The 21299-nt window shown below is 35.7% G+C and overlaps 2 protein-coding genes across 2 annotated transcripts in view; both read left to right on the top strand.

Moving 5' to 3' along the window:
- The window catches only part of LOC130623642 (dynein axonemal heavy chain 10-like), an 82684-nt gene extending 64363 nt beyond the window's left edge, over positions 1-18321 (top strand). Inside the window, exons 41-71 of the mRNA XM_057439146.1 lie at positions 155-649; positions 1250-1402; positions 1708-1842; positions 2169-2567; positions 2650-2811; positions 3317-3421; positions 3560-3776; positions 4095-4183; positions 4619-4855; positions 5298-5495; positions 5909-6142; positions 6277-6374; positions 6789-6954; positions 7340-7492; positions 7733-7950; positions 8342-8711; positions 9016-9151; positions 9681-9835; positions 10321-10409; positions 10932-11061; positions 11196-11469; positions 12284-12543; positions 12768-13106; positions 13269-13469; positions 13853-14158; positions 14802-15009; positions 15225-15371; positions 15795-16045; positions 17135-17302; positions 17584-17910; positions 18035-18321. Coding sequence (XP_057295129.1) covers positions 155-649; positions 1250-1402; positions 1708-1842; positions 2169-2567; positions 2650-2811; positions 3317-3421; positions 3560-3776; positions 4095-4183; positions 4619-4855; positions 5298-5495; positions 5909-6142; positions 6277-6374; positions 6789-6954; positions 7340-7492; positions 7733-7950; positions 8342-8711; positions 9016-9151; positions 9681-9835; positions 10321-10409; positions 10932-11061; positions 11196-11469; positions 12284-12543; positions 12768-13106; positions 13269-13469; positions 13853-14158; positions 14802-15009; positions 15225-15371; positions 15795-16045; positions 17135-17302; positions 17584-17910; positions 18035-18181 — 6567 coding nt within the window. The 3' untranslated portion in view covers positions 18182-18321. The remainder of the gene's footprint in view (positions 1-154; positions 650-1249; positions 1403-1707; positions 1843-2168; positions 2568-2649; positions 2812-3316; positions 3422-3559; positions 3777-4094; positions 4184-4618; positions 4856-5297; positions 5496-5908; positions 6143-6276; positions 6375-6788; positions 6955-7339; positions 7493-7732; positions 7951-8341; positions 8712-9015; positions 9152-9680; positions 9836-10320; positions 10410-10931; positions 11062-11195; positions 11470-12283; positions 12544-12767; positions 13107-13268; positions 13470-13852; positions 14159-14801; positions 15010-15224; positions 15372-15794; positions 16046-17134; positions 17303-17583; positions 17911-18034) is intronic.
- Positions 18322-18645: 324 nt separating this feature from the next.
- LOC130623651 (low specificity L-threonine aldolase-like) lies at positions 18646-20239 on the top strand. The gene has a single exon (XM_057439157.1). It carries the CDS (start codon positions 18992-18994, stop codon positions 20165-20167), a length of 1176 nt encoding a protein of 391 aa, XP_057295140.1. The 5' UTR covers positions 18646-18991; the 3' UTR covers positions 20168-20239.
- The last annotated feature ends 1060 nt before the right edge of the window (positions 20240-21299 follow it).

The raw sequence follows: 21299 nt of genomic DNA on the forward strand, positions 1-21299 counted from the left end.
CAAGCCAACATTGAGTCAGGGTGTTCATCTTTTTTGTCATTTTGTGTTACTTGAAGTACATTTTTCCCTCTTTTTATTGCCTCTTAACAGAAATTTTTCGCAATATACGGTATAATAATTGAAACGGCTTGTACGATCTTGGTGCTGTTTGTAGGTGACTCAGTTAAGCATGATGTTGAATGCTCTTCTCCCACCACGAGATGCGAACAATTTTCTTGGTGAAGATGTGACCGAATGTGTATTTATCACCTCTCTTGTATGTTCTATTGGTGCTGGGCTGCTCGATGAAGGCCGTATAAAATTTGATGCCTACTTGAAAAGGTTATCAGGACTTCCATCGAACCCTGTTGAGAATACTATCGTGAAAGCTGGCGAACTGCCAACAGCCTTGCCAACATTGTACGACTATTATTATGACGTGGATCAAGCCTGCTGGGTTTCGTGGTCATCAATCGTTCCAGAATACGTACATGATCCTGAAGTACGCTTCAATGAAATATTGGTGCCAACTATTGACACTGTAAGAAGTACTTGGTTGGTTGAGCTCATGGTGAAGATAAACAGACCAGTTGTGCTGGTAGGAGAGACTGGTACTTCAAAATCTGCCACCGTGCACAGCTTTTTGAGAGGGTTGGACAGAGATGTCTATGTAAGTCTTCTTTTTAGAATATTTTCATAAAGTGATATTTTTAAAGTTAATAGGACAATCGAAATCCAAATGTAGAAATTTAATTTTTACCAACAGTATAGGTTAGAACAACTACTGGGTTTTTACAAACTTTGACATGGAAAGTCGGGCACATTCTTGTGGGTCACGGCAAGTCGTGTGAAATTTCTTATTTAAGTACCAACCCCGGAATAATTAGAAATTTTCAGTTCAATAGATGCAAGATATGCAGTGTTCTTTTTTTCAGTTCAATAGATGTGCATTGTTCCTTTTCTTTGAATGCGGTGAAATCTTGTAGTGCTATTAAAAGAAATATTCTGTGATTTTAAACAACCTTTTGGATATTTAAAGTTAGTTAATTTTACAGCGTCTGTAAAAAACCTCATATATAGATATAGCTCTCAAACTATTTTCAAGAATGATATTAATGATATTAATGATATTAAGAAACCATTTAACATATTTATAGGTTTTTTTTAAAAAATGTAAGGGAATGATTCCGAAAAAGAACAGTTATCTAAGACGTATGAATCATTAATCGCTGGAGTTTTTGGTGGAACTTATTTATTATTTTTCTTCTAGCTCCCACTGAACGTAAATTTTTCCTCGCGAACGACATCAATGGATGTTCAACGAAATTTAGAGGGCAATGTTGAAAAGCGTACTAAGGATACATTTGGACCACCGATGGGAAAGAAACTGCTTGTATTCATCGATGATATGAATATGCCACAAGTAAGCTTCGTATGCAGCGCCGTTTAATTCTTCGCTGCAGATTTATACAATCTTTAGCAAATAACCTGCATTTATACACCAGCGTGTGTGCATACCCTAGGTTACACAATCTTAGGGACTAGTAATATCCAACGTATACCTACATAAAACTGTAATGTTATCGAACTAATTTCTCTGCCGCTTGAACTATTTTACTGTTGATAAGTCCACTGTGATAACGATTCTTTTCCGATTCCTGTGAAATTTTGAGATGTTGACTCTGTTGAATTTATTGTGTTTGCTAAACGAATAAATCTTACGTTCAGGTGGACACGTATGGTACGCAACAACCCATCGCATTGTTGAAGATGCTTCTTGAGAGAGGTGGAATGTATGATCGTGGTAAAGAATTGAATTTGAAGAATTTCCGGGATATTGGATTTTTGGCTGCAATGGGAGAAGTAAGTAACTGATATTATTAGTAACAAACGTGGCATTTTATATGAAAAGCGTGCCGTGGTGGTATTTTGAGGAAATCTTACTGATCTGTTATACTATAAAAAACTGCCTGTGACATAATTTTTATATAAAAAAGCATGCAATTTACGTCCTATATTTTTACTGTATATTTCAGTGTTTTAACTGGGGTATTACACTCCCTTAGATGCCTCCCTTGTTGCACACACTTAGATGACCCCCTCTAGTACTTATCTTGTTACACGCACACTGATGACCTGTGATACTTTTGATTACGTTACGAGGATAAACATCTAAGTTGTTTTGTTAGGCTGGTGGTGGAAGAAATGAAGTCGATCCTCGATTCATTTCTCTGTTTTCTGTGTTTAACGTTACATTCCCATCGGAAGAATCGTTACGAAAAATATACGTTTCCATATTGAATGGACACCTGCAACCGTTTTCTAAAGAAGTTCGAGCCATCTCTGATACCATCACCACGTGCACTCTTGAACTATACAAAAGCGTGGTGCGAGAACTCCCTCCGACTCCGTCGAAGTTTCACTACATTTTTAACCTGCGTGATCTGTCCCGCATCACGCATGGTTTATGTATTACTACACCTGATCGTTTCGAAGTTGTGGAGAAGTTTGTACGTGTTTGGCGAAACGAATGTTTACGAGTGTATTACGATCGATTGATCAACGCGAAAGATAAAGAACTTGTGCAGGTTTGTTCAACTGCTTCAATGAAGTTTTTACACATTTTTGTTGTACATGTCTTTTAACTTTTAATTTTGTTGATCCGTTCAGGGTCATGTGACAAGACTTATTGAGGAGCATTTTCCTGACACGGTTGAGTATGTGACACGTGAACCGTCCTTGTTTGGTGACTACCGGAACACACTGACAGAAGAACCAAGACTGTACGAAGATTTAGTTGACTATGAAGCAGCCAAAGCTTTATTTGAAGAGGTAAACACACAGCGAAGTGTAAAAGGATGTAAAAACATCATTTTACCACTACCAGAGCGATTTACTAATTTTAAAAAAACTGTCAACACCGTATTACTTCATTATTTGTGCTTCTTATAAGAAACGATTTCTTACAATGTACGCTATAACACTCCTATAACTAGTTGCAGAACATTTTGATAATTCTTTGTACCTTATCAGCCCCAAATTTCGTCGAACGTAATTTTCAAGAAAGAAAATAGAGCCCTAGTTTTAATTAAGTTAAAGTACCACCGTTTGGGACCAACAATGTTTTGTCTGATGAGTTTTTGCAGATGTACTTCCATAATTCTTCCTTTTTAAAGGATGCTTTTATTTTGGGTGGGGTGGGGTAACGTGCTTATTGAAGCATGTATAAAAATGGTGCAGTAAATTGAATATTTAGTGTAATCATAAGAGGTCAAGCAACAAACGTGTGTATTCAATTTTTGCCATTTGTCGTTTAATCATGTTTCATGTTTAATAGATTCTCGAAGAGTACAATGTTGACCACAATACGTTAAATCTTGTCTTATTTGATGATGCTTTGGAACATGTAACGCGAATTCACAGAGTTATACGCATGGATCAGGTATAGCTGTATATTTAAATTGCTACTCTGTAAATACACGACATTTCGTGTCTACCTATATCCCGTCTTTTGTTCATGTGTCACTCTCCTCCTGTTTGCTAATAAATTTCAATCGGCGTTCGTGTAATCTCTTCTTAGGGACATGCCTTGCTAGTTGGTGTTGGCGGAAGTGGTAAACAAAGTTTAACTCGATTAGCTGCATTTTCAGCTGGTTGTGAAGTGTTTGAGATCACACTAACAAGAGGCTATTCTGAAAACGACCTTCGCGAAGATTTGAAAGTGTTGTATCAAAAGTTAGGCTTGGAGAATAAAAAAATGGTGTTTTTGTTTACAGATTCTCACGTGGCTGAAGAAGGTAATCTCTTCGTTTGAGTTACTAAGACAGAGATAGACAGAGCTTGAAAACATAAAATACACGATTTAATTCAAAATAGCTTTATGTTAATGATAAAAGTGCCGAATAAATAGTTGACTGCTACGTTTGTGTTTTGCGTTTAACGAAGCCTTTTGTGTAGGGCCGAAACTTTAAAGAGAAGTATTTTGAACTCGCATAGCAATTGTATAAACAACCTAGATATTTATACCTATGTCTTAAGTGCTTAATCGGCACATTTTGGTCATTGTATTTTACCCAAATAAAATCAAGTTTATGTGAAAAACTATTTATTCTCAGGATTTTTGGAACTCATCAACAATATGTTAACATCCGGTATGGTTCCTGCATTGTTTCCCGATGACGAGAAAGAATCTATCTTATCAACTGTAAGTTCGTTTCTCCATCATACACTCATTGTCAAGAAATTTCTCACCCTGTTGTTACAATGTTAAAAGATTCTTCGTCAGTAAATTGCTTAAAGTAACAATGGTAAAATATAAATGATGAAATAATATATATACCTTGCTGTACTACGATTCAAAATCCTTTTGAATCGTAAAATACTCACGAAGAGAATTATAATTACCCTTGTAAATATAGAACAGTGTCTTTTAGTCTTTTAGGCCTAACAATTTGTTTATCTGGCAATTTAAAATATTTTTTCTGCGTAAATTTCGCTTTCTATACTCCACGAAGATTAGTACCTACAAACAACGATGAAACAATAAACTATGGAAATATGTACTTACAAAATACGACCCACATTATTAGTTACCAAAAAGATACAATTAATGATTATGACGCGTGTGTGTATTCTTTAGGTAAGAGACGAGGCACAGAAAGCCGGTGTTTCTCCATCTAAAGAAGCAATTTGGCAGTATTTCGTAACCAAATGTGCTAATAACCTACATGTCGTGTTAGCTATGTCACCTGTTGGTGATACACTCAAAACACGCTGTAGAAATTTCCCAGGGCTTGTTAATAACACAAGTATTGATTGGTTCATGCCATGGCCACGACAGGCGCTATTTGCAGTAGCATCAAGATTTCTTGAACAGGTTTGCATATTGTTTCTCCTTTCTGATAGTGCTCACTAGTGATTACCGCATTTGGCATGACATTGCAAGGATACAAGGCTGGATTACCTGTTTAGTTTGTTTTAAACGTAGTGTCATCCGACTGTTTAAAGCCAGAAAACCTATTGTGTTGCGGGCTGGCAAGTTGGAGTCATGCTGTACATTTTTTGATTATTTGTCTGGTAATTTTGTAATCTGAGAGATTGACAAGCCTGCTTGTGTGATATCTCTTTAGGTTTTATTATTATATATTTCCCTCTTTTTTAATTTGTTTATCATCAGATATAGCTGTTTTGTTCTGCTGAGTCAACGAAACAAATGAAACCACTTGATATATTTTTTAGGTTTATGTGTTACCACCTAGTAATTAACCATTAAAATATATATATCTTTTGCTTTATCACTGTTTATCCATTTGTTTTAGAATAAGTTAATACCCGAGCATTTAAAAGATGATGCGATTGCTCATGTTGTGAAGGTTCATGAAAGCGTTGGCGATTACAGTGTTATGTTTTTGCAAAAATTGAGGCGACTCAATTATGTCACGCCCAAAAATTATTTGGACTTTGTTAGCACTTATACCAAGTTGTTGGAAGAAAAAGATAAGTTCGTGCTGGACCAGGTAAGGATTTAGCTAATTACAAAGTGAAATATGATATGGTAGAGGATAGTCGAATTAGTTGAAATTTGTTAAAAAAAATTAGGAAAAGCTTTTGCGCCACCTACACTACAAATATCAACTTATATCATAGTACGGTTGAATTTGATGATAATATTAGTAATATTCGGCTGCTGTAAAAGTATTTTAGTTGAGTCTATAACCATTGTTGACTTTTGGATTGTTTAAAACCCTAAAAAGAACATCAGGGAATAGTTTTAAGACCTGGGTAACCCAACCTTAGATTCTGATTGTTGAAGTATGGACAAAGTGAGGTGTTAGTAACAATGAATCCCTGTACATTTTTTTTCTTTTCGTCGTATTTGCGTCCTTTTCGTCGTACTTGCGTGTGTAATGGCTATCACCTCTTCCTTTAGTGCCATCGCTTGGATGGTGGTTTGAGTAAGTTACTCGCCGCGAGTGAACAGTTGGTAGAATTAAACGAAAAATTAGCTGTGCAAAAAGTTGCTGTAACTGAGAAGACAGAGTCGTGCGAAAAACTTTTAGCTGAGATATCTGAGAGAACGGGTATCGCTACGGAGAAGAAGCAGTTAGCACTTGGTAAAAAGAATGAAATTGCGGAACAGAACGTTCAAATTGTCAAAGAAAAGGTACTAAAAATATAAAATTTGAAGTTTTCTTGTTAATACAAAGATTAAGTTATACAATGATTGCATTTTGTAGGGACTTCCAACTTGAATTACCAAAAATAATAGTGCGAGTGAATAATTTTTTACTTATGTAGGCAGAAGCAGAAGAAGCGCTCGCTGAGGCCTTACCAGCTTTAGAAGAAGCGAAGATTGCTTTGCAGGATTTAAATAAGTCTGATGTCACCGAAATCAGGTAAGCTATTACTTGCGTACTCTTCATATAGCGCTCGTGTGGCCACGGTTCTGAAAATTTCCGAATGAAGAAACTTGGCCTGAACAATCTAGGAATTTCCTGTCTTGGAAAGTAAGCATGTTCAAATAAATTTTTACAAATCGAGATTTTTAAACTTTTTTACAAACCTTACGGAAAAAACTTCCTTAAATATTCTGAAAGATTAAATTTTTTAACTCCTGGAATTTCTGGAAGATTTTCATGGTTAGCTGTTTTGCCATAGAATTGTCCTAGAATCTGAAACAATTTTTTCGTGGAAAAAGAAGAAAAATGTTCTGGAATATCTTTGAATTTAAACTGTCTCCATATCAAACATGCTGTCCCAGTAAGTTTAAAGACGCGAGTAGATTTATATACAAATGTTACTTTCTCTAGGTCTTTTGCCAAGCCTCCAAAAGCAGTGCAAACCGTATCTGAATGTATTGTCGTTTTACGTGGTATCAAAGAAGTATCATGGAAAGCTGCGAAGGGAATGATGTCGGAAGCGAATTTTCTAAAGAGTTTAATGGAGATGGACGTGGATGGCATAACTGGAGCGCAGGTGAATAGCATTCAAATTGTCTTACGTTATTTAAATTTGCCTTACAAAATCGAGAGCATTGTCAGGTGGAGAGATTTATGCATTTACATGATAACCCACCACTTTCAACCCCCCACTCTCCCATCCCCACCCTCCTAACTATGTCTGTTACTTTAGGGTTGTCGTTTAAAATATGCTGGTGTACGACATAGGTATACTGTTTCACAAACGACATCAAAGTTGTACTGTGGCCGTAGTTTATGGTCCCAAATTAGGGATAATATTAGGGTGTTTCAAATTTCTCCAGTAAGGCTACCAAAAAGTCATTAAGGTGTAACATATTTATCGGTTTTTATCGTGCATGTACTGCAATGTTTTAGTTGCTATCCTTTTGTGTTTTATTCAGGTGAAAACCGTGAAAGGATTTTTGAAAGAGATGAATATTACAGTAGCCGAGATGAAAGACGTCAGTACAGCAGGATCAGGTCTATTAAAATTTGTCAACGCTGTTATGGGTTATTGCTCTGTGGCAAGAGAAATCAAACCCAAACGTGAAAAGGTTGGAGTATACTTTGTTGTTTGTTTGTTTGTTTGTTGTTGTTGTTTTCGCCTTTTTGTGGATCGTTTTATCACGTGGTGCACCACGATGTGCTTGAGATAAATTTTTCCCTTTTACCTCTTTATATTCTTTTATTTATCTTATTTCCTTATAAACTGTGTCAACACAAGATATACGAGAAAATACAGACGTTCCCACCTTCGTTCGTCGTAATTTAAACTAACTGATTTTTTGTACTAGGTGGCTCGACTTGAACGAAATTTCCACATGAGCAAACGAGAGTTGGAGAAAATTGAAAAAGAGGTAGCAGAGATTGAAGCCGAACTGAAAGAATTAAGTATCAAATATGAAAATGCTATGAAGGACAAGCAGCTGTTACAAGAAGAAGCAGAACTTATGGAACGCAGACTAATCGCTGCTGATAAGTTGATATCTGGCTTGGGTTCGGAGAAAGTCAGGTGTGACATCAAACATTGTATAATTACTGTCATAAAACGCGAAAAAATACCTGTTGAGAATAAAAATTGAAATCATGCTACTTTAGTATCCAACTACAAAAAATATGTACTGAAACAACGTTCATTTTAAGTGGTAATGTAGCACTAATAATTATAAAGGTCTATGTAGCTCACTCTCCTTTTTCACCCATTTGATATTCACGCAGTTTTTTTATAATTTCACGAACAATTTCTCAAATATTTTATTCTTCTTTTTCCAGTTAGAATCTGTTAGTACGTAAATTCAACATAAACTTTTATTACCGCGTTCTTTACTTGGGTTACTTAGAAAGAGTGCATAGCTACTACTCAGTATCAATGATTGTATTCCGTACTTTGTTGCAATATTCAGATGGACGGAAGACTTGGAAGATTTAAAGCAACAAAGGAACAGATTGTTGGGCGATTGCTTACTTGGTGCAGCATTTCTAAGTTACCTGGGTGCATTCAGTTGGGATTTTAGAAATGACTTATTGCGAAAAGAATGGGAAACTGACATCACTGCGAAAGAAATTCCAAAAAGTGAACCGTTTAAAATTGACGAGTTGTTGACTAGTGATGTTGAGATCAGCCGCTGGACCTCGGAAGGATTGCCTCCAGACGAGTTGAGCATAGAAAATGGTGTTCTTACTACGCAAGCAAGTAGATATCCACTTTGCATCGATCCACAACAGCAGGCTTTAAATTGGATACGAAAACGTGAAGAAAAAAACAACTTGAAGGTGAGGGTACACAAAATTTTGTGAAGGTTTTCTTTCTAGTTTTTCTTTGCTTATTTATTCTCGCTTACCCGTCATTTGCAAAATAATTGGTTAATTGAGCACAAAGGCAAAGTGTTCGGGCGAAATAAAACTTTCGGAATTAACTTTCGGTCCTTTTCTTCTATATGCCGATGATTCTTTTACCCAAACTTTTTTAAGTGAAAGAAATACTTTAAAAAGTCGAGTAAATTAATTTCGTTTATTTTAAAATTAAACAACTAATATATGTATATTTTTTTACTTTCTTATTTTAACTTCGTTTCAGATTTTAACATTTAACGACCCAGATTTTTTAAAACAACTTGAGCTGGCAATCAAATATGGTTTCCCTGTCTTGTTCAAAGATGTAGATGAATATATCGATCCCGTTATCGATAACGTGTTGGAGAAAAACATAAAAGGTGAAACTCGATAAAATCTAAACGTCGGAGTGACGTTTTTCGTGCACTTTTCGATTTGTGGGTCAATCGAGAAGAGGGTGATATTCGAATGGGGACTGTTGGTGAAATTCCTAACAAGTTGAATTAAAAATTTTATGAGTAAAACTAAGAATGCTGTTAATGCGAGAAAATTTCTTCTCTCACAAATTCTTGTTAAAAAAATTTACCAGATTCATCAAACTTTGTCCGCATAAACCTTTAGACAAGATAGGAATAGGAAGATCGTAGATAACTTGCAAGATGCAAAAAAGATATTTTCGTTCACCATCCTCATTGATTCCAATCACACTATTTACACTCCTACACATTTGTTTGTTGCAATTTTACTTTTAAATAGGTCTCTAATGTCTGTACATTCCACCTCTTCAATTTGCTTGCTACCAGTATTGATACGCAAAAATTTCTTTCCGCGAAATAAAGAAAAAACTGAACATTTCTTTCCGCGAAAATTACTTTTTTAAGATAGATGTATGTTATGTTTTACTTACAGGCGACGCAGGCCAGCAATCTGTCTTACTTGGTGACAAAGAAGTCGACTACGACCCTTCATTTCGACTTTACTTAAACACCAAGTTGGCCAATCCTAAGTTTACACCTTCCCATTTTGGAAAGTGCATGGTTGTCAACTATACTGTAACTTTAAAAGTAAGTTTTTTTCAAGCTTTTGAATTCTACAAACTTGTGTTAAGAATAGATATATAGATATGAATATTTTACATGACTAGCCTTACAAATATCGAGGGATATACCCTATCTAATATTTCCAGGAGGGGCCATGGCTTATTTGGGGAGTCCTAGAGTATTTAATGCTCATTTTGGGCTACGCAGACCCAATTAGAGTCCGCACTCCAATACAACTCCGCGCAACATTCAACGGCCCACACAGTGTATCATCTCTCTAATTTTCCTCGCATGGCTTGGGTTAATCTGGGGCTATGGTAACAATTACTGCCTATATTCAATCGCCCCCAAGGGGAATCGAAGCCTGGTCTCCCGCACAAAGTGCGAGAGCTATAACCACTAAGCTACGGTGCCACAGGAAGGAATCCTCCTAGAGGAGTATAAATAGAACTAAATAATGAAGCAATGCTCATAAATAGATGTTCATAGAATTCGTTGCTGTGTTTCAGGGTTTAGAAGACCAACTACTTAGTGTTATTGTTGGATTTGAAAGAAAAGAATTGGAAGAACAAAGAGAAAGACTGATCCAAGAGACAAGGTAAGTATTATTTTTAAAAGAGGTTCGAAATGCATCGGTGTTGCCGACCTAGATGACTTGCACGAAACTGGATTGATGGTAACTCATAAACAAAAAAATGAAAAATAAAATGATTATTTAATTAAAAAAAATACATATATGAAACTTTGAGTCCCTAATTTAAAAACAACCTCTGTCAGTAACCTGGATATAATTTTCCTGAAGAGGTCCTAATTTTATGTAGAAAACGATAAAAATTATAGTACAGACTGAAACCTCGCAAGTGTAGGATTATGCACATTAATACAGGCTGAGTACGTGTAGGTATATAATCTAAGATTTCCTACCACAAACATTCACCAGACAAACAGCTGAAGTCGCCGACTTGCAAGGTTAGAATCGATCAGTTGTGTTGCAAAGCTTGTGTGAGCTCTACGTCTTGGTTCAACTATTCCTTCTGACAATAAATGGGACTAACTTACAACAGAACTAACTTACAACCTGTCATAGAGGGTATGTTTAAATTTATAATTACTTTCCTAGTGAGAACAAACGCTTGCTGAAAGATCTTGAGGACACACTACTGCGCGAATTGGCTACCTCCACTGGGAACATGTTGGATAATGCGGAACTTGTACAAACTCTTGAAGATACAAAAACAAAAGCTACGGACGTAAGTTTAAAAGTGTAATTCTCTAACCGAAGTCTAATTATTTTATTTCGCTTTTCCTATTAAACTAACATTTATTGCTACTGTTTCCAGAAGATGATGCTTCAAAACTGCATACACAACTTATTTTACTCTAGGTAGCTGAGAAATTGAAGTTAGGTGCAAAAACAGCAATCGACATCGACAAACTTCGCGATGGCTATCGACCGGCTGCCAAACTGGGTGCTGTGTTATTCTTTGTACTAGCTGAAATGTCAAGTATCAATTCTATGTACCATTATTCACTCAATTCATACCTTGAAGTATTCGATTTGTCGTTGAGAAAGAGTTTACCGGATTCGATATTGGTAAAAAGGTTAAAGAACATCATGGACACACTTACTATAAATGTTTACAACTACGCTTGCACAGGTAATATTATTTAAAATCCGACCACGCTTCTTCGTTGTGTTACAACAAATACACTTGTTTCTAAGTTTTGGGTGACATTGTCGTTTCCATACACCGAACTCCGAGCCTCGACTAAACAACGGCGTGACCCTAAATCTTCTCATCTGCTTAAATTTTGTCGGCTCTAAGGGATGAGATTTAAAGAAGGCGACTAAAGTTGCAGAAAAAAAAATAAAAGCCAACGAAATTATGAGAAGACGAATTATAGCCCAACCAATATTTTGACCAAGTTTAACTATTAGGATAATCGATTTTTTTACACCATCAGAAAATAAATTTGATCCATATGCAATTAACGTATGAGATTGTGCAAATATTAACTTCACAAAATTTGTGCATTCATTGCAAATCCTTTAAAAACTTTTTAATCAGTTTGGTATTAAGAATCTTGAAATGCCGACAAATTTTGACTAAGTTATGTAATTTAGGGCAGACGAAAAATGAGGGCCAGAAAAAATTTTGCTTGATAAAATAATTTAAGATATCTATTTAATGAACGAGTTTTGTATGGTCGATTTCTCTGGTTGCTTTAGGAATTTTGCCCTTTTAATACCATGCTTATCACTGTTACCATTTCCAGCGTTTGTTGTTGCTTTGAGGATCGGTGGCTTTTGTTCTATTGAAGTTTAGCAAGGATTTTTCTAGTTAATGGAGTTTTAAACACTCCAGAACCGCCAGTGTAGTCCCTCCTGAAAGCAATTTATAGAGTATAACCCGTGAAATAGACGAAGCTAACCACAAAATTATACTGTTTTGTTATTCGTGTTTTAATTAGGTTTGTTTGAACGCCATAAACTTCTCTTCTCCTTCCAAATGACCATCAAGATTATGCAAGCTGACAACAAATTGAACCAAGAAGAACTGGACTTCTTCATTAAAGGGAATATTGCCTTAGAAAAAAGCTCTCGAAAGAAACCATTCCCATGGCTGTCTGACCAAGGATGGGAAGATATTCTGAAGTTATGCACTGTTGCTCCTGATGCGTTCTCGACCTTGGCAGAAGATATAGAACGAAATGAGAATTTGTGGAAACAGGTGAGACAAGTTGCTTTGTAGGACAGATCAATATTAATAGCCCTCTCTCAATAAACCAGACGTAAATTTTTTGAGTTTCAATGCTCCCAGCTCTTTCTTAATGTTTATATACAATCATTAGTTAATTTACTTGTCTCTTCAAATGTCAACATTTTACGTCATTACGTTAATCTTTTGCTTATTATTTATTGTCGTTTTTTTTGTCGTTTATTTTCTATATCCAGTGGAACGACGACGACTCTCCGGAATCATGCAATCTTCCTTTAAAATACGAAGAAGTGCTGACCGACTTTCAACGATTACTTCTTCTCAGGTGTTTCAGAGTCGATCGAATTTACAGAGCAATCACGAGTTTCGTAACAGGTCGTATGGGTGAGCGTTATGTCACTCCCCCTGTGATCAGTTTTGAAGCTATCTTTGAACAATCCACGCCGTTTTCGCCAATCATATTCATATTGAGTCCAGGATCTGACCCAGCCAGTGATTTGATGAAGCTGGCTGAACGAAGTGGGTTCGGTGTTGGGAAACTTAAATATTTGGCGATGGGACAGGGACAAGAAAAGGTAAGTTTTGTTATGGCGGCTTTCACTGTAAGTTAGAGAATCTTCAGTAAGACCGCTTCACTGGAATGTTGCAAAAAACATTATTTTTTCGAAGGAAGGTAATGTGTTTTATATGGGTTGCAGGTATTCACTTCGGTATATTCTGAAATCTTTTATGTTTAGCTCGCTCTGCAATTATTGGAGACGGCTATCAGCAGAGGTCATTGGTTAATGCTGCAGAATTGTCACCTGTTGGTGAAATGGTTACGTGACTTGGAAAAAGTGTTGGAAAGAATAAGTAAGCCGCATCCGGATTTCCGATTATGGTTGACTACCGATCCAACACCGGAATTTCCGATCGGAATTTTGCAACGTTCGTTAAAGGTAAGAAGCAGTAGACTTTCATTTTTTGTCGGGAACATGGTAACTACATCCACTTTGCTGCACAATCTCTCTAAATTACGACATTAAAGTCTCCTGGAAAAAAAGACGGATTATATAAAAAAGAGATGTGCCCCGTGTATAAATCTTGCTGAATTAAAGCAGCCATAACTGAAAAAGTTCAGAACTACAAATTGAGTTAACAGAATTTTCGCACGTTGTATCCAAACTTGCACTTGAGACCTACTTCTTTAAACTCTGTAATGTTTATTCTCTCAAATATTCTGAAGATTATCTCAAAATATTCTTCCATCGAAGAAAATATTTTAAATTGTGACGACGCTACACGTTATACGTTACTGGTTATTTACGTTTAACTTTTTTAGGTGGTGACAGAACCTCCAAATGGTTTGAAATTAAACTTGCGCAGTACATTTCACAAAATCTCCACTACAGTTCTTACTGACTGTCCACACCCTTCGTTTCCACCTCTGGTGTACGTGCTTGCTTTCTTTCACGCTGTGGTGCAAGAACGAAAGAAGTATGGAAAGATTGGTTGGAATATCGCCTATGACTTTAACGAGTCAGATTTCCGCGTTTCCATGCAATTGCTAAATACGTATTTAACGAAGGCGTTCGTGCAAGGTGATGTGAAGATGCCGTGGGGAAGTTTGAAGTACCTCGTTGGAGAGGTAAAGTACTTTGTCATTTATTATAACGGAAAACTCTGTCGAATAGAATTTTTATTCTCTCTGGGAAAAATTACCCGGTTACAACTTTGTTGGCGTGGATTGTTTGTGAAGTGGAGACGATTATGCTGTTCGTGGTGTCATTGTTGTTGGTGCTTGTTGTTGTTTATTGTCTTTTATTGATGTTGTTGTTGTTGTTGTTATTATTATTTTTGTCATCATAACGTGTTGCTTTTGTTGTTCTTCTTTTTTGTCGTTGCCGTTAATCGTTTTTTATTTTCTATTGTTATTGTAGATGTCGATGTTGTTGGTGATCTTATTTTCATCGGCACTGCCTTCCTCGTTGTTGTTGTTGTTGATATTGTTGTTGTCATTGTTGTTGATATTTTTGTCGTTGTTGTTGTTGTTGTTTTTGTTGTTGTTGTTGTTGTTGTTGTTGTTGTTGTTGTTGTTGTTGTTGTTGTTGTTGATATTTTTGTCGTTGTTGTTGTTGTTGTTGTTGTTGTTGTTGTTGTTGTTGTTGTTGTTGTTGATATTTTTGTCGTTGTTGTCGTTGTTGTTGTTGATATTTTTGTCGTTGTTGTTGTTGATATTGTTGATTTTGTTGTTGTTGTTGTTTCATCAGTTTTTTATAATTTTCTTTTAGGTTATGTATGGTGGTCGAGTCATTGACGATTTCGATCGCAGGGTTGTCAACACTTACATGGATGAATACATGGGCGACTTTATTTTTGACACATTCCAACCATTTCATTTTTACCATGATGACAAAGTCGACTACTTTATACCCAGGCCTCCTATTGAAGAAACTAAAGAACAACAGAGTATAGATGTTAAAAAGCCTGTTAAGCAAGGTTGTTATACGTTTTATGATTTCTATTTAATGCTGCATTTATTTTACCACATTTTTTATGTTTGCTCTTTTGCTTAAAGAAAATAGTTTCCATCTGCTCGTGTTTAACTACTTTTAATCTAATTTTTTATGAATTTGCCTGTTTACTTTTTCCTAACCTCCTAACTTTCTCAGTGATTTATTTGATAACTATACACCATTTTATTTGACATGCAGGAAAGACACCGAAAGAATATATTCGTCCTGAATGTAATCGTGATCTTTACATGGATGTTATTGAAGCCTTACCACTTGTCAACACTCCCGATGTTTTCGGGTTACATCCGAACGCTGAAATCGGCTACTATACCACGGCCGCAAAAGGTACGTTTCTTCGTGAAAGCTTTATTATACATACATCGTTAGGCGTTAAAGGAAATGTAATTAATAGTACTACTTTTCACGGATAGTAGTATTTCCATCAAATTGGCGAAGTTCAATAATTATTTATCCGTTAACACGCGTGAAGAATAGCACGAAAATAGATAATTCGTAAAAACTTTACTCCACAGCAAAAAAAATTTTCTTAGATGAGCTTAATAAAAGCTGTTCTTTTTCCTTTTTACCAAAATGTACTAATTTTCTGAATATTATTAAAAATTTATAATATCCGTGAAATATATTCTTTTGAACTCAAAATTAAATACTCTCGAATACTTATAGTAACGTAACCATCAGAAGATTGTCTATAAAATTTTGGTAGGCTTTGATACTAAAATACTGATTAGAAACCTTGTTTTATTTTAGATATGTGGAGCCAACTTGTGGAGTTGCAGCCGCAAACTGGTGGAGATTCAGGTGGTATCAGTCGGGAGGAATTTATTGGCAAGATAGCTGCAGACATACAGAGCAAATTACCACCTTCGTATGACGTGTCTGGCATACGTAAAAAAATTGGAGCAAACGTCGCACCAACATCAATCGTACTGTTGCAAGAACTTGATCGGTTTAATGTGCTCATCAAGAAGATGAAGACAACGCTGGCGAATTTACAGCGGGTAATTTATTTTTGCTGTTGCAATCAATCAATCAATCAATTAGTTCTTTTATTTATAGTCGATAATGTACAAAAGTAAAACATTTTAAAATTTAGATATAAATAAAAATAAAATAAAATATATAATAGCCTATTAAGACTAATTTAAATCGACTTTAATATTGTATATATTAATAAAAAATAAATAATAATCTTAAAATTTAAATATAGCCTAATTGAGGTATACATGGAGCACACAGACGACAAGAGCAACTTACAGATGGTAACTTCTCCATCTCTAAAGAAAACTTTTGAAGTGTGTCGGCATGCTTTATTGATGTGGGCAGTTTATCCCACAACTGAGCCGCAATGTAAGGTACAGTTTGTAAAACATAAAGTTCTTGATGGAGATTTGCCATCTATTTGAAGGAATTAACCCTTAATAAATCTAAATTGCCAGTTTCGCGAAAATAAGTTTTCCGGTAAATCCGGGTTCATTTTGTCGAAAAGGGCGACATTATGAGGATATAACGCGTTAACTATCACAAAGATCTATTTAAAGAAACGCACTTTTTATGAACTGTCAACATATGGGTCAGGTGGGGGTTATATTAAAAAATTTCGAATGAGACTTACAGATAACTGTGCTAACCAACCATAAAGTCTCAGACAACAGGATGGCTACACCTCCTATAATCTTCTAAATAACTTAAAAATTGAAGAACTAACAAAACCTAACATTTGGACCCAAAAATTGATTCCACCTAAAAATCCTAAAGTTGCTCATGACGACATTCAGTTTTCCTTTTTAACGAACATGTGTTGGTCTTCAATAGGACTGATGGATTCTATTTAGCTACATTGTTACTGCAATTTGAAATAAAAAGCCTCTCTGTCTCTTAAAAAGAAAAAGTTTTACGTCCTCCTAAAATTTCGGCAATAATCTCATAAAATATAGAATAGTTTTTACAGGTTTTTTAGTGCTTTCTCTTAAAAATTGACCTCGAAACCTTCTAAACTCTCCTAAATCTAAAATTATGAACTTCTTTAAATCTGTGGCTACCATGAATAACAATTGCAAATCTCTGTTAACAAAATTAAATTATTATAGGCGCTGGCTGGTGAGGTTGGTATGGACAATGAGTTAGATGAAGTTGCACGAGCCTTATTTAATGGTCAGCTACCTCCAAGTTGGAGAAAGCTTGCGCCAGCTACCCTTAAGAATTTAGGTGGTTGGATGGAGCATTTCATGAAGAGACATGAACAATACATGTCGTGGGTATGTATGGTTTGTTAACATTTTAAAAACTGTGCCGACCACATGTCGCGCTGAACTGTGAAGTGAAAGAAGTACTAGAAAATGTGGTCGACCCGTCAAATTTAAATCGCCCACCTCACAGTTACTGTGAATTGAATAGCTCTGAAATCTCTTGCGCCTGCGCATTGAATCTAAAATATCTTGGGAAATTGTTTTTAGTCCTATTTCAGCACGTTGATAACCGAAAATAATTTCCTTTAAATTCAATTTTAATATAATTTTATCGCTTGTTTTTTACGCAGGTAAAGGAAGGTGAACCCAAGGTAATTTGGCTTTCAGGTCTCCACATACCGGATTCGTACCTTACCGCACTCGTGCAAGCTGCTTGTCGCAAGAATGGGTGGCCACTTGACCGATCCACCCTCTACACAACTGTCACAAAGTATGAAAGTGATGAAGACATTGCAGACAACCCACCCACTGGGTGCTATGTGAAGGGCCTATATTTAGAGGGTGCCTCGTGGAATTTGAACGAATCCGAACTATCAAGACCTATCCCGAAACAACTCATATGCGAGCTACCTATTTTACGAGTGATACCGATTGAAGCGCACAAATTAAAGTTGCACGTACGTTTTCCTACAAAATATTCGTTTAAAAAGAACTTAAAAACTTTCCTAGTTAAAATTTACTTGTTTGTTTGATATAAGAATTCGTGTTTCAAAGTATTTATTCTGTTATTTATTTATTTAGAACACGCTTCGCACACCAGTGTATGTGACATCGGAACGAAGAAATGCGATGGGCGTTGGTCTGGTGTTTGAAGCTGATCTAGCCTCGTTTGAGCATCGCTCCCATTGGATACTGCAGGGGGTTTGTTTAACTTTAAACTCCGACTAAGTGTTTATAACATAAATATAAAATTTTATTGAATGCTTTCTGATTACAGTTTATTTTTTTCTTAAAACGTAGCTTCTGTTCTCTTACTGCAGTAAGTTTGGTGATTCAGGATTTTTAAGACTTCGAATTTTTTAACAGTACATCTGTAAAACTCGCCATTTTCTTTAAAGCTTTAAATAAAGGAGTATAATGGCAAAATTAGATTTTATGTTTTTTTTTTGAAAACAACAACATTGAAGATCAAATTACGATTTCTTTTTAAAGATTGCGTTTGAAAGCTTAAAAGTGTACATAGATATTATTATTTTTTATGTTAGTGTGTTAATATTATATAGTTTTCAATTAAGTTTATCGTATCATTTGTATTAATAATACATAATATATTTTTAATTTATAAAATTATGTTTTCTTATTGTTTGGACGGGGTTTTATAACTCTTAACGATTTATCAAACAAAAAAAAATTATCAACAGGACAGGAGAATGAAATGGTATTTGAATTGCACGCCACTGTGTTTGGAATGTTTTTAAAACAGCACAAGTATTTTTTCTGCCCAGTGTTGACGAGAATGCGCCATTTTGACCGTCCCTGCTATGGACGCAAGCCTATATTAAATGTACCACAATACAACGTGCGATGATTTGCGTCTTTGGTGGTCCGGAATTAATTAATTTCGCGGCAACGCTCAGATTTTGTTGTTGTACCTACAAAATAATATTTTTGTATAGAAATCATTCTTGTGTATTCAGCTTCTGCATATTAAAATTCGTTCTGTTTTTGTTTTGTGTTTGTTTTTTAGGCTAACTAAATATGAACAGATTTTTGTATAGGATCTCCTCACGTAGAAGGAGGTCGTCTTGGAATTCGGGTATTCTATCCTCTTCCCGTTGTTATAAAGGACTAGCTTCAAAACAAAGCACTGACGAAAATGTTATAGACTTGCGTTCTGATACAGTTACACGACCTACTCAGGGTATGTTAACATCAATGTTTGCAGCAAAAGTGGGCGATGATGTATTAAAAGAAGACCCAACCGTTAATAAGCTTGAAGAAAAATGCGCGGAGATGTTTGGTATGGAAAAGGCTTTGTTCGTACCCAGTGGCACGATGGGAAATTTACTATGTTTGATGTCGCACGTTGAGAATCGTGGTGAGGAACTTATTATCGGTGATCAGCAACATGTATATATGTATGAGCAAGGAAACTTCATGCAGCTTGCTTCAATACCTGCTAAAGTTTTGCCCACTGAAAGGGATGGCACTTTAAGTTTGGAAAATATCCAAAACGCTATCCAGGATGATTCAGATTTCCATTTGTGCAGAACAAAACTGATCTGTCTTGAAAATACGCACTTGTTAGCGGGAGGTGTTCCTCTACCGTTGGAATATTTAAAAAAAGTGAGACATATCGCAGATGATCGCAATCTTAAAGTTCATGTAGATGGCGCGCGTGTTTATAACGCAGCTGTCGCGCTGAACTGTGAAGTGAAAGAAGTACTAGAAAATGTTGATTCGGTCTCCATGTGTTTGTCGAAAGGTTTAGGATGTCCGGTCGGTTCCGTGATAGGTGGAAGCGAAGATTTTATTAAAAGAGCGATGCGTTTACGAAAACCTCTTGGAGGTGGATGGCGTCAGTCTGGATTTCTTGCTGCTGCTGGATTATACGCCTTCAAAAATGCGCGCAGTACACTAGCTACTGATCATTCCAATGCTCACCATCTAGCAAGTGGAATCAAAGAATTACATTGTTCTGAGGTGTTAGATGTGGATTTACAAAATGTTAGAACCAATATTGTAATGGCTGGAACTAATCGTACAGACGCTAATGTTGTCGTTGAAGCGTTACGAAAAAGAGGGGTACTAGCCAGCGCAATGACTTCATCAAGGATACGTTTTGTTACACATTTGGATGTTAGTCGAACGGATATTAACAATGCTTTAGAAATTATACAGCAAGTGACGAAAAATATTTCTAATCAGCTATAGTAGTAAATGCCTCTTAAATAACCGCAGTATAATTTTATATTTACTAAAAAATTATTTCTATTCTGTCTTTTGTATGCTGCGCTTGTTCATTTCAATGACATTCAGTGTCATCTGTCATTATCTTCCATTTTGCTTCTGATAAACATTTTCCAACGATTATTTTCTTCGAATCATATCCACATTACCATGTTTTCTTTCTAACATATCTTTCATAGTTTTTCTTCCTTAATAGTTAGACATACTTGAATATCGTGAATACAGTTCAACCACGACTTTACAGTGCATATTTCTACGTATCGCAAATATCTTGCTGTGGTACCTCTTCTACGCGTTTTACACTTGCATTTCTCTCCCATGTATAAAAAATTATCATCGTCCAGCAATTTTTTTTTTCTTTGAACCATATCCAAGTGGCATTCTCCGTAAAAACACAGTACCGCATGAAATTTTATAATGTACAGCTTTTACTAGAAGAAAGAATACACTCCTTTGTATCTTTCAATAACATACTTACATATCATGCACTATTTTACACGAATACAGCTTGTGATGAACTTTGTCTTGAGCTTTTGCTTAAATTGTCGAGCCTTCACGCGGTACTTGTTGTTTATGTACAAAGTAGTATGTCGTTATAACTTCAGTTGCTATCAGATACCTTATCAGTAAAAAAAATTGCCAAAAAGTGACTAAATTTTGGCTGTCGTTATAACTTCAGCTCCTATCAGATACCTTATCAGTAAAAAAAAAGTTGGCAAAAAGTATTTTTTGCCCAGAAAATTTTTGCCGACTTTTTTATTACCGACCGAACTTTTTTGCCGACATTTTTTTTTCCGAACTAACTTTTTTGCCGACTTTTTTTCCGACCATCTTTTTGCCGATTTTTCTTTCTTGTTGCCAATTTTTATCAGTTTTATGCAATTATTCTTATTAGTGACTATATTCAAAAACTTACTCGGCAAAAAGTGACTAAATTTTGTCCAAGTGACTAATAATTTTGCCGACTTTTTATTTTTGCCGACTTTTTTTTACCGATAAGGTACATGCAAATCATGACAAACTTTGACAATTGCCATGTTAATTTACTGTCTCTGCAGATAAATGTTTACTCTGTGCAACATGTCTTAATGTTGAT

This window comes from Hydractinia symbiolongicarpus, chromosome 13, assembly GCF_029227915.1.
Source record: "Hydractinia symbiolongicarpus strain clone_291-10 chromosome 13, HSymV2.1, whole genome shotgun sequence".
Taxonomy (NCBI): Eukaryota; Metazoa; Cnidaria; class Hydrozoa; order Anthoathecata; family Hydractiniidae; genus Hydractinia; species Hydractinia symbiolongicarpus.

Excerpts from the sequence above, each read along its gene's own strand:
- LOC130623651 (XM_057439157.1), top strand. The coding sequence starts at position 18,992 with ATGAACAGATTTTTGTATAGGATCTCCTCACGTAGAAGGAGGTCGTCT.